Consider the following 16,736-nt stretch of genomic DNA (forward strand, 5'->3'; position numbering starts at 1 on the left):
CGGGTAGGTTAACAGTCAGATTGACGGATGGGTGGGTTTGGGTGTGAATGAGAGTCTGGCTCTAGTACCTTGTCCCCCTTTAGCAGAAAAGAGGATGATGGATGGGGGAAAACAAAAAACACCTTTGCCATTGAATGGATCCTAATACTAGGATACGGGATTGCCCCCACGGGGTTTTCAAGATTGTAATCTTTATGGAAATTGGCTGCCACGGCTCCTACAGAACAGCTGGTGGCTTCAAACCGCCCATCTTTGGGTTAGCAGCTGAGCGCTCACACGCAGCTCCACCAGGGCTCCTTGAAAGGTGGGTAGTGATGGCTAGAATTAGCTCAAGATCCTCTAACCCGGGTCGGAATCTTCTCGGATGACCGAGTTTCCCATTTTTTGGCTCTCACCTGAAGGCGTGTTGAAGCAGCCCACCGGGCTCCACGGGCCACAAGGCGGCGACCGAGAGCCCACTCGCTTCCCCTTTAAGATGCGGCGGAAGGCGGGCGGTGAAGGGCCTTTGTGTCGGCAGGATAGAAGCAAGCCCGCCCTTTAAGAAGGCGGAGCCACTGCAGTGGCGGCGGCTTCGAATGCGGCCCGGGGCGCCGACCCCGGCTTCCTGGAGACCCTCTCGATTCCCGGGGACACCGCCCCCCGGCCTATTCCTGGAAACACCGTCGCCTGAACTTGGACCCTCCTGCCCGGGCCGAGTCCTCCGCCCTGGCGCCCTCCCTAGGTCGGGGCACGCGGGGTCAACCCACCGGCTGGAGCCCACCCACCGTCGCCATGGTAATGCCGCAGCCACACGCGTTTCCCGGGCGCCTAGTCCTGGGGGGTTCCAGCCCCTGACCCGCCGCCGGGCGGGCTGCCTAGCGGGGCTGGGGTGTAGCCAGAGCCCGGGTGGGGCTAGGTGGTGGGCGTTGGTCCAGCCTTGGCCTGGACCCTCCGGGAGAGCCAAGGAAGGCACTTCCCCATCTCCGAGTCTCACTTTCCCCCAGTCTCTACTTTTCTCACCGTACCCCGCCTCCTCAAACGTCCCTGCCGCCCACCTAGCCCTAAGGTTAGATGGTCAAGTGACTCTGAGTACGTTCCGACCCTCATCGACTTTGTACCCCAGGAGCACGGGCGGGACCTGTGTCCCCCTCTCAGTCACGGCTTGAGCCCCTGTGGCAGCCATTGTGTCATAACATCTCCTAGAGGCCCTTCTTTTTCAGCTGACCTTCGACTTTGACAAGCATGATGTCCTTCTCCAGGGACTGATTCCTCCTGATGAGGCGTCCCACATAGACCAGAGGAAGTCTGGCCATTCCTCGCTTCCAAGCACCATCGTGGCTGCCCACGGTGCACTCAGCATTCTCCGCCAGCACACAATTGAGTCCATGAGTTCTTCTCTGGCCCTCCGTAGTTGTCCTCCAGGCCCAGGAGGTGATTCGAAACACCATGGCTTGGGTCAGGCACACCCAAGTCCTCAAAGTGACGTCTTTAAAGAGTTCTTTGCTGCACATTTGCCCCCTGCAGTAAGTCGCTTGCTTTCTTGACTGCTGCCTCCATGAACATTGACGATGGATTCAGTCACATGAAATCTTTGACATCATGGACGAGGGGTGTCACTACGGTAGCTCTTGCAGCCCCGGCGTGTTGGGTCAGCCACAGCCCCCGGCTCTGGGTTCCACAATGGCTTGGAGCCGACCATCCCAGCCCCGCTACCTGGAAAGAAGGCGCCAAGGACTGGGCATCCACGGTCCTGGGGAACTGGAGAGGGTTTTTGAGCACTGGATTAAGTAAAAGGCTTGGCTTTCAGAAGAAAGGGACTGGGCTGGGCATGCTTGGGTTCATGGTGATGTTCTTGTATGGAGGACCAAGGTTCTCCAGCTCGGATCTAGGAGATGTTGCAACATCCTTTGGTCCACACACACAGCAGAGTCTGAAGAATGACCCAGGCCCTTCCTCAATCGCTCCCCCTTTCCAGGATTAATGCTGGTGCATCTGAGTGGATTCTTTTACAAGACAGGCTTCCAAGTCCCTGACATCCTTAAACAAATCCACTCTTCTCCCTCCACCGCCCCAGCACTCTTGAGAAAAATAAGCAGAGAATGGGACACCTGCTGGCCTTGTTGCTCAGCTTGGGAAGACGGTGTACTTGCAAGTGGGATTTCTTTTCCAACCTCGCTTGCTTTGTTTTCCTGTCAGGCGTGCCATTTGCAGAAGCTGTTCGCGGTGGAAGAGGAGTTTGAAGATGAGGTAAGACAGACGGTTGGTGACCCGAGGTGGCAGAGAAGGTCTTCGGCTACAAACCCCTAGGCCCGGAGCATCCAGGAGCAGCCAAAAACACTGCAGTTGATGAGTTAGTCCTTTCTGGCTGTGAGAGGCCAAGAAATGTAAACAATCCACATCCCTGTCTTTGGAAACAACAAGAAACCCAGAAAGACGACTTGCCTGATTGCCCCTGCTCTCAGACACTGTGTCTTGCAGATGATTTAGGCCACCTTTGCCAATGACACGCTTGAGGTGGGAAGAATGTTTATGGAGAGCCGGCCGGAGCAGGGTGGGCGACAGTCGGGTCACCAGCTGGCTCTGTGAGCGAGGACAAATGACTTCCCGCTCTGGCCTTCCATGTTCTAGTCGGCAGTATGAGGGGGTTCTTCGGGCCCATCGGCCCTTCCCTTTCTCACCTCCACCACACACCTACGACACCAGACTCTCCAGGGATGGGACCAGACAAGTACGGCTACTGTGGAGCTAGGGACCCTGGGGCCCATGGTGTGTGTGTTTGCCACGGGAGATGGGCCGAGCGTTGTCCTGCTGCTTGGAGCTGTGTGATTCCAGATGGGAACAGTGACTGTTCAGGTGGTCTTCTGGGTCTTGGCAGGTGATGGACTACTGGGCCAGCGGCACAGGGCCCCGGCCAGTCCAGTTTCCAATTCATGGTGGGCGAGTAGTCCCTTTACCCCGTCCCAAGGCAGCATGACGTCATGTCTGAGGGTGAGTTCTTGGGGAGGAAGGGGCTCCATCAATCCCCAGGGTCACGGCAGGCACATGATTGCTGCTGTAGTTCTCATCATCGTCAGCAATGAATCCCAGGGTGACCCTGCTGGGCTTTACGATGTTCTTGACAATACACCAAGTGGGAGAAAGCGATTTTCTAGCGCAGACAGATGAATGCGGCGGCTGGTGATGGGGGTGAGGGTGGGGGGACCTTCCAGCAGTTCTGACTCAGCGACGCCCTCGGAGCAGGTCTGTTGCTCTGGAAGGTGTCAATCTCACCTTGCTTCTCAAGTGGAACCCAGACTTAATTTAACTGCCTGGCAATCTATATTTACCGTCTGCCTGCGATGCTGCAGCCAAGCTCACTGATGCACCGCGGGCTGTGTGTGCCCGGCGTGTGTCCGCGCACGCGCTGTGGTGGAGAGGGGACTGCATGCGGCTAGGCAGCATGCCCAGCTGGACCCTAGCTAGCTTGCCTCCTGGGGGCCTGTCCTTGGCTCCCTGATGACCTTGTATATTTGCTTCTTCCTCCCAAGAGTAAAGACAGAGAGAAGCCACCTGAACACTTCCAAAAACCAAAGCCAAACTCACTGCCCTCGGCTCAGTGCCCACCCATAGTGACCCTCTCGGACAGCAGTTCACAACCCTCCTCGTGCCGCTACCCGTTCATACGGGTCCTCATGTGGTGCTGACCCACCAGTCCTAAAATTATTTTTGTTGCTACGTCATCACTGTCATTTTGCTACTGTTATGAATCCGGCGACCCCTGTGAAAGGGTCTTTTCACACACACACACACACCCCCCAAGGGGTCGTGACCCACAGGTTGAGAACCGCTGCTCTAGGACAGTAGAACTGCCCACGTGTGACTTTCCAAGACTAACTCTCTGTAGGAAGGAGTAGAAAGCCCGTCTCTCTCCCACCTGAACACTTGACCTCCAAATCTCCTGACAGGAGCCGGGCAAGGGGGACTCACAGGCACGGACAAAGGTGGCTGGAAGTAACACTGTCGTCCTAGTCGTTGTGTGGGCTACAAAAAAAGGGGTTCTGGTTTAAGGTGGCGTACCTGCACGCATTCACGCGTGCACGTGCAGCCTGCCCGAGACTGCACGTCATCTTTCTTGATTTCCAGATGCCAGGCCCCTATCTCTGCTTCTCTGTAGGATTTCTTGTCCGCCGTGGAGGACGCTGAGAACCAGTTTGCTGACTCCCCGCTGGTGAAGGCTGGGTGTTTGAGGCTGGCCTCTTCCAGGCCCCAGGACAGGATGCCAGCCCAGTCCTCCAGGTGGCGGACGGCACACCCCACGGCTCCTTCTGAGACTTCCAGTCGGTCAGCCCTGGGACTGCGCCTCCCCACCTCTAGCATGGCCAGGGCCGCCGAGGCAGCCCCTCAAAGGCCTGCCCCCACTTCCAGCAGTTGGACTGACACCCAGAGAAGAGGGATTCCGACAGAAGCACCCAAAGAGCCAGCAAGACCTTGGGCCCCAGTCCTCGGCCCCCAGCCCCCCTTGGAGCGTCCACAGCAGGCGGCCGGTGGTTTGGAGGGGCCTGACCACGATGACTTTGATTTGGTCCTGGCAAACATGGAGCTGGAGGGGCCTGGCATGGAACTGGGGCTTGGGGTTCGCCGTGAGGCCATGGGAGCCTTACCCACCTGGCAGGGAGAGGACCCTGTCTTGGCCAAGAAGGCCCGCATGGCAGAGCTGGACCAACCTTGCCCCCGAGGGCCTGCTCGGGCCTCCCACAGCAGACACGAAGGCTATGTTTCTAGCCAGGACCAGAGGCCAGACCCGCCGGTCCATTGCAGGGCTCCACAGCGTCCCTTGAGGCCTGGGGCCCCTGGGAACCCTCCTACCCCAATGGCTTCCACAGTGCCCACACAACAGTGCCACCTTCTCCAAGCAGCCCATCCCCTCCAGTCTGCTAGAGGGCCTGGGCCCTGCAGCCCCCAGGCCCTGCTCTCCCGTCAGCCACGCCAGGCCCCGGGTGTTTGGCACGGGGGCAAGCCTGGATGTCCTGGACCACAAGCTCCCCACCCACGCTATCCCACTATGCCAAGTGCTCGCTCTGGCTTCTGCCCCCGGCCCCAAGCTCCAGGGCCTTCTGAGGCTCCTGTCTGCACGCCAAAGGGCCCACATTCCTCCTTGGCACCCCAAGCAGCTCTGCAGACCCCCATGGTCACCAACCACCTGGTACAGCTGGTTACCGCTGCCAACCGGACACCCCAGCCACCCACCCGCACCGCCATGAGAGCCAGAGCCCGCCGCTTCCCGGGCCCAGCGGGGCTCCTGCCACACCAGGTGAGGGTCTTCCCGCTGGCTGAAAGCAGAGCCCCCACACTCTGTCCCTCTGTCCGAGGGGTCTTCGCTGCTGGGGTGAAGGGAGGGTAGGTTTCCCGAGCTGTGGAAGGGAGAACCATGCTGGATAAGCACCCAGCCGGCTTCCATGAGCTTACTAAGCAGCTGCCAGGGCCTGCTCCCTGGGCAGGGAGGTGGGCCGAGGGCTGTGTGGGGTTGACAGTGTGCTTGGCACTTGGGTGACAGTGCTGGGAACAGACGGACGGCACCCTGGCGGCGTGGGAGATGCAAGTCATCAGCGGGCTCGGAGGGTGTGCCTCGGGCTGGCTGCTCTGGGCTGGTGGTGGGGGGATTTGGGTGGGAAGTAGGAGGTTGATAGGTGAGCAAGCACAGTGGGGACACTGGGTGACCGTCCAGCAGTGGGAAGACGGGGAGGAACACGTGCAAAGGCACAGAAGCCCCAGAGCAGGGCATTGTGGGAGAGCCTCACCGCAGCTATGTGGCTGGTAGTGGAAGGGCAGGTCCAGAGGGAGACGCTGGGGCTAGAAAGAGGACGGGGCCCTGCGGGGAGTTTGGTAGGGCTGGGAGGCGGATAGGGGACAGGACAAACTAACCTGGGGTTAGCACACCATGTTTGTGTCCTTTCTGACTCAGCTGCCTTAGGACAGAGTAGAACTAGCTGCCCCTGGGGTTCCTGAGGCTGTCAGTCTCGATGGAATCAGGCGGCCTCATTTTTCTCCCTCAGAGCGACTAGGGGGTTCAAACTACCCACCTTTCAGTTAACAGCTGAGTTCTTAAGCCCTGCATCACCAGGCCTCCTTAGTCTCAGCAGAGGACCCCGGAGAACCAGTGTCAGAGGAACTGGCCTGGCCTCCTTACTCTGAGAGGTTTGAAATCATTGCTGCTATCTCCTTTTCTTCCCTAGCCCTTTAAGAGAATGTCGGGAGACCACCTGTGTCTCTCCTGGGCCAGATCCCCCAGAAGGGACTAGGGGAAAGCCTCCCCATGGTCACTGCCTGCAGGCGGCGCTGGGTTTTGCTCCCGGGTCAAGGACAGCTCCAGCTCCAGCTTCCTCACATTCCCAAAATGATCCCCAAAGCATCTCTTTGGAGCTGCTGACAAGGCTCCTGAGACTTCGTTAGGAGCGATGTAATATGTGTTAATTGTCCCTGATAGTTTCCTGAACTCATTACGTAACCCAGCCGAGAAGCCATCCTTGTAAATAACAGCTGCTGAGTTTGCGCTCACCTCGCCTTCTCTGGCCCTCTCAGCACAGTGGGAAGAATCTGGAGGACATCATGGTGTCCACGCCCCCCACGCCGACTCATGGGGCACTGGCTAAATTCCGGACCAAGGTAACGACGGCTCCGGGTGAATGCTCACGCCCTGGGGACCCTTGGGAGTGAGGCCACCCCAGGCTGTTGCAAGAGTCGAGAAGCCGAGCGAGCGATGCCGGTCCCTGCAGGCAGCATCAGGCATTTGGAGAAGACCGTTGGAGGCGGTTGCTAGGCAGACACTCACCAATGCCATGACCCAGACTTCTTTGCCACCTAAGAGATAAAGACCCAGCTAGCTCCATCTTGCCATTGGGAGGAGGGTGTCCGAACTATTGGGAGGCCTTTATCTCGGCACCCTCATCAGGTTTCTGGGTGCCTGGGCTGCTCCAGCCTCCTTCCTTTTCTGTCCATGGCCGGGAGCCAGCCTCGCTCCTCCCCGGGATGCTGCTCTGCCCTCAGACTTGGCCTTGGTTTTGTTGTCTGCTGTAGCTCCCCGAGTGCCCCGTCCATTTTAGCACCCAAACAGTAATTGGCTCCCTGGAATGGAAGCATTGAGCCATCTAAGAAAGTGAATGATTAAAGCCACGGGCCTCCCCAAGCAATCCGTGACTGCTTTCGAAGTGGCCTTGCACGTGGGGCTGTGTTTCGAACCTTCGAGAAGGTTACAGTGTGCTTCAAGCCAGGGCCTGGCTGGGCTTTGTTCCTGTTTGGGAGAGCAGCTACCCCTGTCTCGGCTGGGTGAGGGCAGTGATGGGCACCCAGAGCTCAGATTCCAAGCAGTGGGCTTGGAGATGACCCAGCCAGAGGAGGGAGGGCACTCTCCCAAGCCTCCCGGCTCAGGCAGTTCCGCGGGCTCCCTGTGCTGTGTGGGCCCAGGTCGGTGCTGGTTCCCAGGCCTCGTCCGCAGAGGAGGATTTCGGGCGAGGGCCCTGGCTGGCCATGAAGTCATCGCTGGGCCTGGATGAGAGCGACCCCAGCTGCTTCCTCTGCACCTACAGCATCGTCATGGTGCTGCGGAAGGTGAGGGTCCTGTGCCCCGCGGCATTTCTCTCCCATCGCCGGACCCCCGCCCCCATGCCTCTGCCCTGCTGTCACCTCTTACGCCCGCCCCTGCTGGCCCTGGTGCTGGGCAGGAGGCCGTGGGCGCAGGCACGGCTCTTCTTTGCCTCTGAGTGCACGGAGCAGCCCTCTGCTTCCCTTGAGCTGCCAGAGAGCAAGGGCCCGGTGCAGGCACAGCCCCGCCTGAAGCCTGCCACAGTGGGGGCTGGAGGGACACGGGGACCCCAAAGGAAGGTAGAGGGAGGTCGCCCAGAGGGATGGCCTCTGGCAGGGCTGCCCCTATGCCTGCCTTCCCCACCACCCACTTCCCCTGCTCAGGGCCCTGGCTGGTGTGGTCCGCCGGGAGACCTGGGAGGTTCCCTGGGCTCAGAGCATGCCTTTCACACCAGGCCGCCCTGAGGCAGCTGCCTAGGAACAGGGTCCCCAGAATGGCGGTGATGGTCAAGTCCCTGACCCGGAGCACCATGGACGCCAGTGTGGTTTTCAAGGACCCCACGGGTAAGGAGTTGGGTCCAGGGGGTCTGAGGAGTGCCTGTCGAGGTCATCTGCAGCCTGGAGAACAGAGGCAGCGGGCCTGGGCCCCAAGGCTGATGATGTGCCGCGTGGTGTTTGCAGGGGAGATGCCGGGGACGGTGCACAGGGTGCTACTGGAGACTCGCCAGAATGAGCTGAGGCCAGGCTCGGTGCTTCTGCTAAAGCAGGTAGGGAGCCCCTGGTGGGGACCTGCGTACCCCCATTGCCCCAGACCTGGGGAGAGCTGCCGAGGGTCCGTCTCCTCACCTGTCTGGCTGCCTTCCCTCCTAAGAGCAGGTTGTGCATGGCTGAAGCCAAGCCAAGCTGTGGCCCTGGGCTGAGGACACTTGGGACGAGGGGACCGGGAGGCTTGTGGCAGCCCCTCATGCCCTCTCCTTCCTCCCTCGAGATCGGAGTGTTTTCCCCTTCGCTGCGGAATCACTACCTCAACGTGACGCCCAGCAACCTGGTCTGTATTTATGGCCCAGACTCGGGCGACGGGAACTTCCTCAAGCCATCTCCACCTGGGGCCCAGGTAAGGGGCTGGCAGAGATGGGGCCGAGAGCCCCTCATTTCTTCCTTTCCGCTATTCTGGGGAGCAGAGGTGTGCCCAAAGGTGAAGCAGCTCCTTTGGAGACAGGGCCGTGGCCTCCTGTCCCCAGTCCAGCCACCCTCTGTTCCAGACAGCACAGAGACAGTCAGTGGCTAGAGGAGCAGCCGGCTCCTTGGTGATCCCAGTGCCCATGGCAGGAGTCACTGGGAAAGGACCCGGGGTGATGGTGGGGCACGCAGTGTCTTGGCCTGGCCTAGGGCTCAGGAGCTGGCCTTAGTCCAGCCCTGCTGGGAATTTGTAAGGTGACCTCCCACCAGCCTGCTCCCCTTCTCTCAGCTGCATCCTCAGCGAAGCCAATGGGTTGCACACGGAGTCTCTTAGCTCCCCACCTCTACCTCCCTCACCTCTCCCCACATCCTCATCTTCTAAAGAGTAGGTGGTCTCCTAACTTCGGAAAACATTAAAACTTTTTTCCAAGTTATCCATACTCAACTGAGATATGCTGCTGAGCAGAGTAGAAGTGTTGCCCTCGCCCCCACTCCACTCCTCTAGAGATCACCTGCCTGGCATTACTGGGGGGCAGGAGGGGGGAAGTGGCAAGGAATATTTAATCCCAGGCCAACTCAACACATGTCCGCATGGCCTCTTCACTCTGCTCCCCATTAAACAATCCCATCAAACGTTAGTTACCAACAGAAACTGGAAGGAAGCTGCCAAACACGTTGCCTGTGGTTTGGGGTGCTCAGTGTTGGGCTCCCTCCCCTCAGCCCAGGCCTGGCCCGACCCCACTTCCTTTCCCCTCTCTCTCTCTCTCCTCCGCCCCCCAGTCCTCGGAGGTGACGTAGGGTAGAGGCGTTTCAGGGTCATAGCCGTTGGTAAGCAGACCCTCTGCCTGCAGGACTCTGGAAGCGAGCAGCAGGATACGGACGCAAAGTCTGAGGAAGCCCCCAGAGCAGCCCCAGACCCAGAGGCAGGCGCGTCCCCCAAGGAAGAGCTTTCAGAAGCAGGTATGCAGCCCAGCCGTGAAGGGACTGGGCCGGGGGACGCCCTTCCAGTCTTTCTTTTGAAGAATAAAATCCTGGGTTTGGGGTGAACAGCTACACCACGAGTTAGGTTCCCACACAAGCCTGTCAGTGACATTCATTACGTTTTCCACCATGTGCCGTGCCGAGCTTCACCTCCATCGGGGTCAGGGTTGTCTATTTCCAGGACTTTATTTCCCCTGAACTCCCCCCCACCTCACCTCATGGTGCTGCTTTGGATGGACGGTCCAAATGGACCCTTTGGGCTCGACGTGGTTTCCGGTGGAGCAGCAAGCTGGCGGTCGTTCCTTTGTGTTCCTCTGCCTCTCTGCTGCGAGGCCATCTGAGGACTGTTGGGGCAGGGTTTACAGAGCACCTCGGTGAGAGTCTCGGGATCCCTGTGGTCTCTGATGGCCCAGTTAGTCTGGACTTGGGTTTTGTTCCTCGTTTTCCTCCCAGTCTATCTGGGATCATCTAGTTTGACCCTGGTCGATGGGTCAGTGGTGGTGGCTGGGCACCATCTAGTTCCTCTGGTCTCAGGGAGGTCCGGTTTCTTCCTGAAGTGCTCAGCCTGCGCCTTCCTGGCTCCTTCCTCGTGGATTGGGTCTTAGAGAAGTCGGATGTGATCTTGTGTTTGACGAGTCTGTAGGCCATGAGCTAGTCCACAGAGAAACCTTTGCCTGGGGAGTCGATTCTAACTCACGTGGTGAAGTCGTTGATGCGCTGTTGTTGCCAGGTGCCCCACGTCAGTTATGTAAACACCGCCTGGGCCTGTGCCCATGTAGCTGCCATGTGTCAGTTCATCTCGGAAGGGCCTTCCTTGCTTTTGCTGCCCCTCCTTCACCAAGCATGAAATCTTTCCCCAAGGGCTGGTCTCTCCCAAAAACATGTCAAAAATAGGTAAGATGACGTCTTGCCATTCCTGGCCCTGGCTCATGAGACAGGCCGTGTAAGACAAATACAAGTCTGACCCACAGGTCTACCTGGTGTCCAGGTCTTCGCTGCCGGGAGGCCAGCTCTGTTCTGGTGTCCTACTAGGCTGATGGCCAAGCCATGGAAGCAGATTTTTCTATCCTGATTAAGCCCGGCGCCCATTCAGGGAGTAGGCGAGGCCAGGATACAGGCTTGCTGGGGACAAGCCAGCCAATTCCTCAGGAGACAGGATCACCCAGATGACACTAACATAATCAAGAGCCTGCTCTTCAGCTTTTCAATTCTAGACTGTCAGCCCTATGTGGCCCCAATATTCTTGGGATTGTGGGTATCTCATACTAACCAAATTCACAGTAGACCGATGTATAAACCATGAAGCCCATTTATTTTATTGGCCCCTCGGGCTGGAATTTCGCCTTGCCTGGGATCTTTGACCCATCTCGTGAGTAAGCTTGAATGCAAGCCGTATCTTCAGGAGGCTGCTGGGGGTCCTGGGGTTAGTTGCGCAGTGGCAACTGCCACAGCTCCATGGTGGAGGAAACAGATCTGCTAAACAAGCAAACAGCTTGGTGACTGCCTGATCCCATGCTTGCTTTATGGCTGGAAACGGTGGCTCTGGGAGTCAGATGAAGCGCAAGTGTGCTTAGCTGGGCAAGCTTGCAACTTCATAAGCCCCGTCTTCTCAGGTACAGTGGGGGCTGTCAAGCAGCTTCATGAAGGGTTAACGTGAGCCTGAACAGTGATTGATCAGCGAAGAGTAATGAGTAGGGCGGGCTCAGTATGTGTTAGCTGCTCTTGTTCGCCGCAGCAGTAGGGATTACTGAACCCACCCAGCCTTATTGCCATCAGGATCTTAGAGCCACCCAGCCCCATGGGAAAGAGGCAGTGTCTCCCACCTTCCCGTGAGAACCAAACACACGGAGCGACTTTCCCCGGCCTCGTCTCCGCTGGGTCAAACGAGAGGCCGGCCAGGGGCCGCCTGCTCAGACCCTGGGCCTCTGGGCCAGAGCAGCAGCAGCACTGAGGCTCAGGCAGCAGCTCCTTCCCCGCAGACTGGCCAGGGCCGTGGCCCCTGCCTTTGTCTCCTGTGGGTGTGGGAGCAGGGGGAAGGCAGGCCAGGCTCAGGCCCATTGGCACTGGGCCCGCCGCCCGGCCAGGGTGAAGTTTCCTGGAAATCCTTCATGTTGTCACTGACCGCCTTCCCTCTCTGCAGATGACCTGGACGGGCTCCTGAGCGAGCTCCCGGAGGACTTCTTCTTGGGGGACCAGTAGTTGGGACCGCCCCTAGGCAGAGCCCACCTTGAGCAGCAGTTGGGCAGTGCCCAGGCGCCCGATCACGTCCAAGGGAAAAGACGGCTGGCATAGGTGGAGACTTGGCTGAGGATGGGGCCCCTGTGGTCACTCTCGGGCCCTGAAAACCTCCCGCACCTCTGAGAAGCTGCATTGCAGTCCCAGGGGGCTCCTTTCAGCATTCTAGAACTCAGCCCCAGGCTGGCTCTCCAGTGTTCCAGCGCCACGCCCCCAGCCCCCAACCTGACTTTGGAGGATCTTGAGTCTCGTGTCTGGACAGCTGACAAGCTAGAAGGAGCCTCTGCACAACATAGTGACACACCTTCCAGACCAGGAAGTGACATACCGTGTCTTTCGAGGCCTGTGGCTGCCCAGCTGCCCTGCACATGGGTGCTCGGATGCAGGGCTGGGTGGTGGTGGGGCATGGTACCTTGTTCTGCAATAAAGCAGCGCACCTCACCTGCCTGCCCTCCCTCCTGCCTGCTGCTGGGTGCCAGAGCAGGGCCAGGGCAGATGTGCAGGTTGGGGCAGGACCACGTAACTCATTTTTAAAATAACTCTATTTTAGATCATTTTAGATGTACAGAGGAATTGGGCAGGTAATGGCCATGCACCCACACCCAACTCTCTGCTATTCACAGCTTACATTTGTCACAACCGATGGGCCAGTATTGATACACCATTATCAACGGAAGCCCATACTGCACATTTCTGGGGCTGTTCTTGAAGCCTTTGTCCTGTCCCTGGAGGCGAGGGAGGGTGGGGGGTGGGGGTGGGGAGAAAGGGGAAGGTGGGAATTACCCATAGTGCTTGGAGCAACCCTACCAGGCAGGGTAGATCCGCCCCTGGGGGTTTCTGAGACTAACTCTTGAAAGCCCAGTCTTTCCCCCACAGAGCGGTTGGTGAGTTCAAACCGTTGACCTCGTAGTTAGCAGCCCAACACATTACCACGGCACCACCAGGGCTCCTGGACACTGCTCTGGGGAAGGCACTCAACCCGCAGCCCCCAGGCTTCAGAGCTGCGTGTGCACTGGCTACTGACTGCAGCGGAGCCCTTTTCCTGAGGGCCCTCAGCCAGGAGCAAGCCACAGAAGGGGCTAACTCCCCAGCACGCATTCCTCGTCTGACGAGCAGACCGGGAACCCCTCTCTTTCTGCCCGGCTCGGCCTCTGCAGCTTCCATCTGCTCCCCGCTCGCTTGGGACCTCCTGCACCTCCACCACCCTCCTGCCCTGTCCCACCTGCTCCCCTGGTGGTATGGCTCTGCACTCCCAGATGTCAGACAGGACATCCAGTCACACTGTTCCCTCCGGTGGGATTTCTGGGCTCCCTGTGGGCCCGGGAACAGACTGGCAGTACAGCCCCGGCTCTCAGGAGCCTTGAGTTGTAGCAGACACCTCCCGGCCTGCGTGGCAAGGAGCCAGCCGAGATGCCAGCAAGGTCAGGGGTTGAGGCTGCCAGGTGCCTCGGATAACAGGGCCACCCTGCCCCCCTCCCCCCCACCTTGCCAGGCTCCTAACCCTGGGGGGGCAGTGGAAACAGACTGTTCCACCAGGGTCCATCAGCAGCGTTGGTAGAAGCACCTTTCTGAGCTGCTCTGTGTTGGGTGCCCAGTGCTGCGAAACAGAAATGCCACAAGCGGTGGCTGTCATAAACACAGGACTTTCCTCACACGCACTTCAGGAGGCTGGGGCTCTAACGGGAGGGTGTGGCTCTCCTGCAGCTTCTCCGTGGAGGAAGGTCCTGGGCATCTCCTGGTGACCTGGCCTCTTTCTTCCCCATCTCAGCTGCTGGCTCTGTCTCTTTGTGGACTGAACACACACAGGACACCGGTGGGTGTGGTCTCATTAGCCTAACAAAGTCAGCCCATTCCCAAAGGGGGCTATAACCACACATTTAGTTTGGGACTTCAGCACGTTTTCTTAGGAGACAGTTCAGGCCATCAGCAGTCCCTAGCCCTTGCTGGGTATGAATCACTCTTCCCCTGGAGTCCCGACCCTGGACCCCTGGGGCAGGCAGAGTGTAGAGGTCAGTAGGGTAAGGGCAGTGCCTGAAAAGACCAGGCTGCTGCCCACCCCCTTGGGTGGACAGATGGGTGGGTGTTCTGGCAGAGAATACGGACCTTCATGCAATGCCTTACACATGCGGTTGGCCTGCAATGAGCCAAATGCCCCTGCATACACCCGCCTGACCCACTATGTGCCTGGCCCAGAAACAGCTGGAGTCAACCCAGGTCCTGCTCTGGAACCCCAGGGACGCCTGTCTCAGCAAGTGCAGGGAGGGCCTTCGGGCGCTCGGGTTGGGAGTCAGGTTGTTGGAAGGACATCATGAGCTTTGAAGACTAAGTCAGAAGGCAGAGTGTAGTTGTATGTTTATCTTGGCTGCAAATGACTCCATAGACATGGTGGAGCATGCAGGAAGCAAATTTATGAGTACCTCTTAGGTTATTGTAATAAAACTAGAGAGAAGGAGTCGCTGGGCCAGGGGCTCGGTACCATAGACTGGGAGGGGGGATCAACGAGATCGATTGGCATGACGGAGTTTACAAAGATGGCGCTCTACATCCCACTTGGGTGAACAGTGAATGCTGGTGAGCAGTCTTCTAAGATGCAGCCATTGGCTTCTCCTGAAGGAAAGAAAACCAAACTCGCTGCCCTTCCCGGCGACTCCATAAGACAGGGTAGAACCGCCCCTGTGAGCTTCCGAGACTAACTCCTTATGGGGGTAAAATACCTCGGCTTTCTCCCTCGGAAAGGCTGGTGAAATCACACTGGCGACCTTGAGGTTAGCAGCCAGATGCATGACCTCTACGCCACCAGGATGGAAATCAAGACATGGAAACAATTCATCCCATCAGCGAGTCCACCACATACACACACACACAGCAGTCTGTGCAGCCCCGAGACCAGCACAACTGGATGGTACCCAGCTTCTTCCACCAGCTGCTCGGAAAGGGAGCCCACACGAAGGTCCTGAATAGAGCTGGAGAGAAACGTGCAACACACCCAGAGTCCCGGATGAGACCAGGCAGATGGGTTGGGTAGAGATGGCTGGGACTTCGAGGCTCTGCCCTTGCCCTGCCAGGCTGGACCTGAATGTACCCCGTGGTAGGGTAATCAGCCATTGAGGGGCAGAAGGGCAGCTTTTTACCCCAGGGCAAAGTTCAGAGAGGCGAGAAAGAAGAAAGGCAACAGGAAGGGAGGTAAGCCACGGTCCACTGAGGGGATTGCAAACTGGATTTGAACTGTGGAAAGTACAGTTGGTGAGGGCTCTACAAACCTCCACTTAATACACAATTTATCAAAGCAATAGCAGCTTGCCTGGCGGTCGGTCCCCTGGGCTTCCACAGTGTTTGGAGGGAACCGACCCGGACGGCCCCCCTCCAGCCTCTGCCCACTCTCCAGCTCTGGGACCTTCTTGGCCATCTGCTCTGACTGGGACCAGCTAACTCTGTTTTATTTTGTAGGCGGTTAGCTCCGAACCCTCGACCAATCGTGAGCTCTCAGCTGTCGGAATTACCCCACCGAAGCTGACCGCCTGGTCAACCTGCACCCGTGGTTCTCTTACATGTACCTTTCTCGGGGCTTCTATTTTGACCCCGACGAGGTGGCCTTGGAAGGCGGGGGGACACTGCTGAGAAGGCGGCCACACGGTCTTCCAGGCTATGAAGAAACTGCCCCAGGACGAGAGGGGTCGAACCCTGGCCCTGGGGAAGAACTTCCACCAGGCCTTTCAGGACCTGCACGCCAAGGGGTACACACACACACACCCCCCACCCCACCCCGCTCTGTGACTTTCTGGAGAACCACTTCTTGGATGAGAAGGTGAAACTCCTCAAGATGATGGGCGACCACTTCACCACCTGGCCAGTCCCCAGGTGGGGCGTGGGCGAGTATCTCAAGAGACTCACCCTCATGATTGGGGAGCCTGCGGGCCGTCCTGGTCTCAGACTCTGCCTGAACCTGCCCTCAAGCCCCATCATCGCCAAGGCCCTGGAGCCGTCTCCCAAGGCTTGGACCAAACGGAACAGTCAAGCTTCCTTTTGCAGTTAAAAAAGAAAGGAAAAACAAGGGAGTTCCAAGCAGAGGAAACTGGGGCTTCCTTGGAGAAGGCGGGTGTAAGAAATCAGATGTTTCCAAGTAAGGGACATTCATTTGAGATCAATCTGGCCCTGCGCAGAGCTGGCTGCAGCCTGAGGCAGGACCAGATTAGAAACATCAAGGGCCTGAACTTCCGCTGGTGGCTGAGCACAGGAGAGAAAGGCGGGCGGGGACCGACCAAGGACCCAGGGACAGGAGCTTGGAGCTACAGCAAGGCCAGGGAGCGGCAGACCAACCAAGACCTACAGCCAGAGCCTGCCATAACTGCGTGTGCAGAACTGAGGGCAAAGGGCAGCTCACCCTCCTCCCTTTCCTCCCTCTCCCCTGCTCCACAGGCACCCAGCGGTTCCTTGGCTTCAGCCAGGAACTGTTTCCCGGCCGCATTCCTCCCCCTAGAGGCTCCTGGAAGCAACGCCACTGCTTTGTCCTAAGCGAGGATGGGCTTGTGGCTTCCAGGGCAGCCCCGGAGGTCAGGGAAGGGTGCTCTAAGAAAGGTGTGTGTGCTCAGGGCTCAGGTGGCCACACAGCTGGAGGGAAGGGTGCCAACTAGCGGGGTGGGGCGTGGAGCTGAAGGGGTCTTCGTCCTCACAGGCTGTGTGGTCTGGAACTGAGCCCTTGAACGCTGAATGAAGCCTGACTTTCCTCTCCTGGATACTTGCGGTCAGACCACCCCTCTCACAGATGTTGGGCTGCGAGACCCTACCTGACCACAGGAGTTACCGGC

At 58.4% G+C, this 16,736-nt stretch overlaps 1 protein-coding gene across 1 annotated transcript; it reads left to right on the forward strand.

The window, feature by feature from the left end:
• The first annotated feature begins 556 nt into the window (after positions 1-556).
• HROB (homologous recombination factor with OB-fold) lies at positions 557-12,372 on the forward strand. The gene is made up of 10 exons (XM_075561932.1): positions 557-774; positions 2,176-2,226; positions 4,133-5,269; positions 6,538-6,621; positions 7,420-7,563; positions 7,992-8,100; positions 8,218-8,303; positions 8,525-8,650; positions 9,567-9,675; positions 11,837-12,372. Exons 1-10 carry the CDS (start codon positions 772-774, stop codon positions 11,893-11,895), a joined length of 1,908 nt encoding a protein of 635 aa, XP_075418047.1. The 5' UTR covers positions 557-771; the 3' UTR covers positions 11,896-12,372.
• The last annotated feature ends 4,364 nt before the right edge of the window (positions 12,373-16,736 follow it).

The sequence above is a fragment of the Tenrec ecaudatus genome, chromosome 10, assembly GCF_050624435.1.
Source record: "Tenrec ecaudatus isolate mTenEca1 chromosome 10, mTenEca1.hap1, whole genome shotgun sequence".
NCBI lineage: Eukaryota > Metazoa > Chordata > Mammalia > Afrosoricida > Tenrecidae > Tenrec > Tenrec ecaudatus.

Bases quoted from the DNA above. Each gene is read 5' to 3' on its own strand.
- HROB (XM_075561932.1), top strand. The intron at 6,622-7,419 runs GTAACGACGGCT...GTGTGGGCCCAG, and splicing joins TGGCTAAATTCCGGACCAAG to GTCGGTGCTGGTTCCCAGGC. The intron at 8,651-9,566 runs GTAAGGGGCTGG...CTCTGCCTGCAG, and splicing joins CATCTCCACCTGGGGCCCAG to GACTCTGGAAGCGAGCAGCA.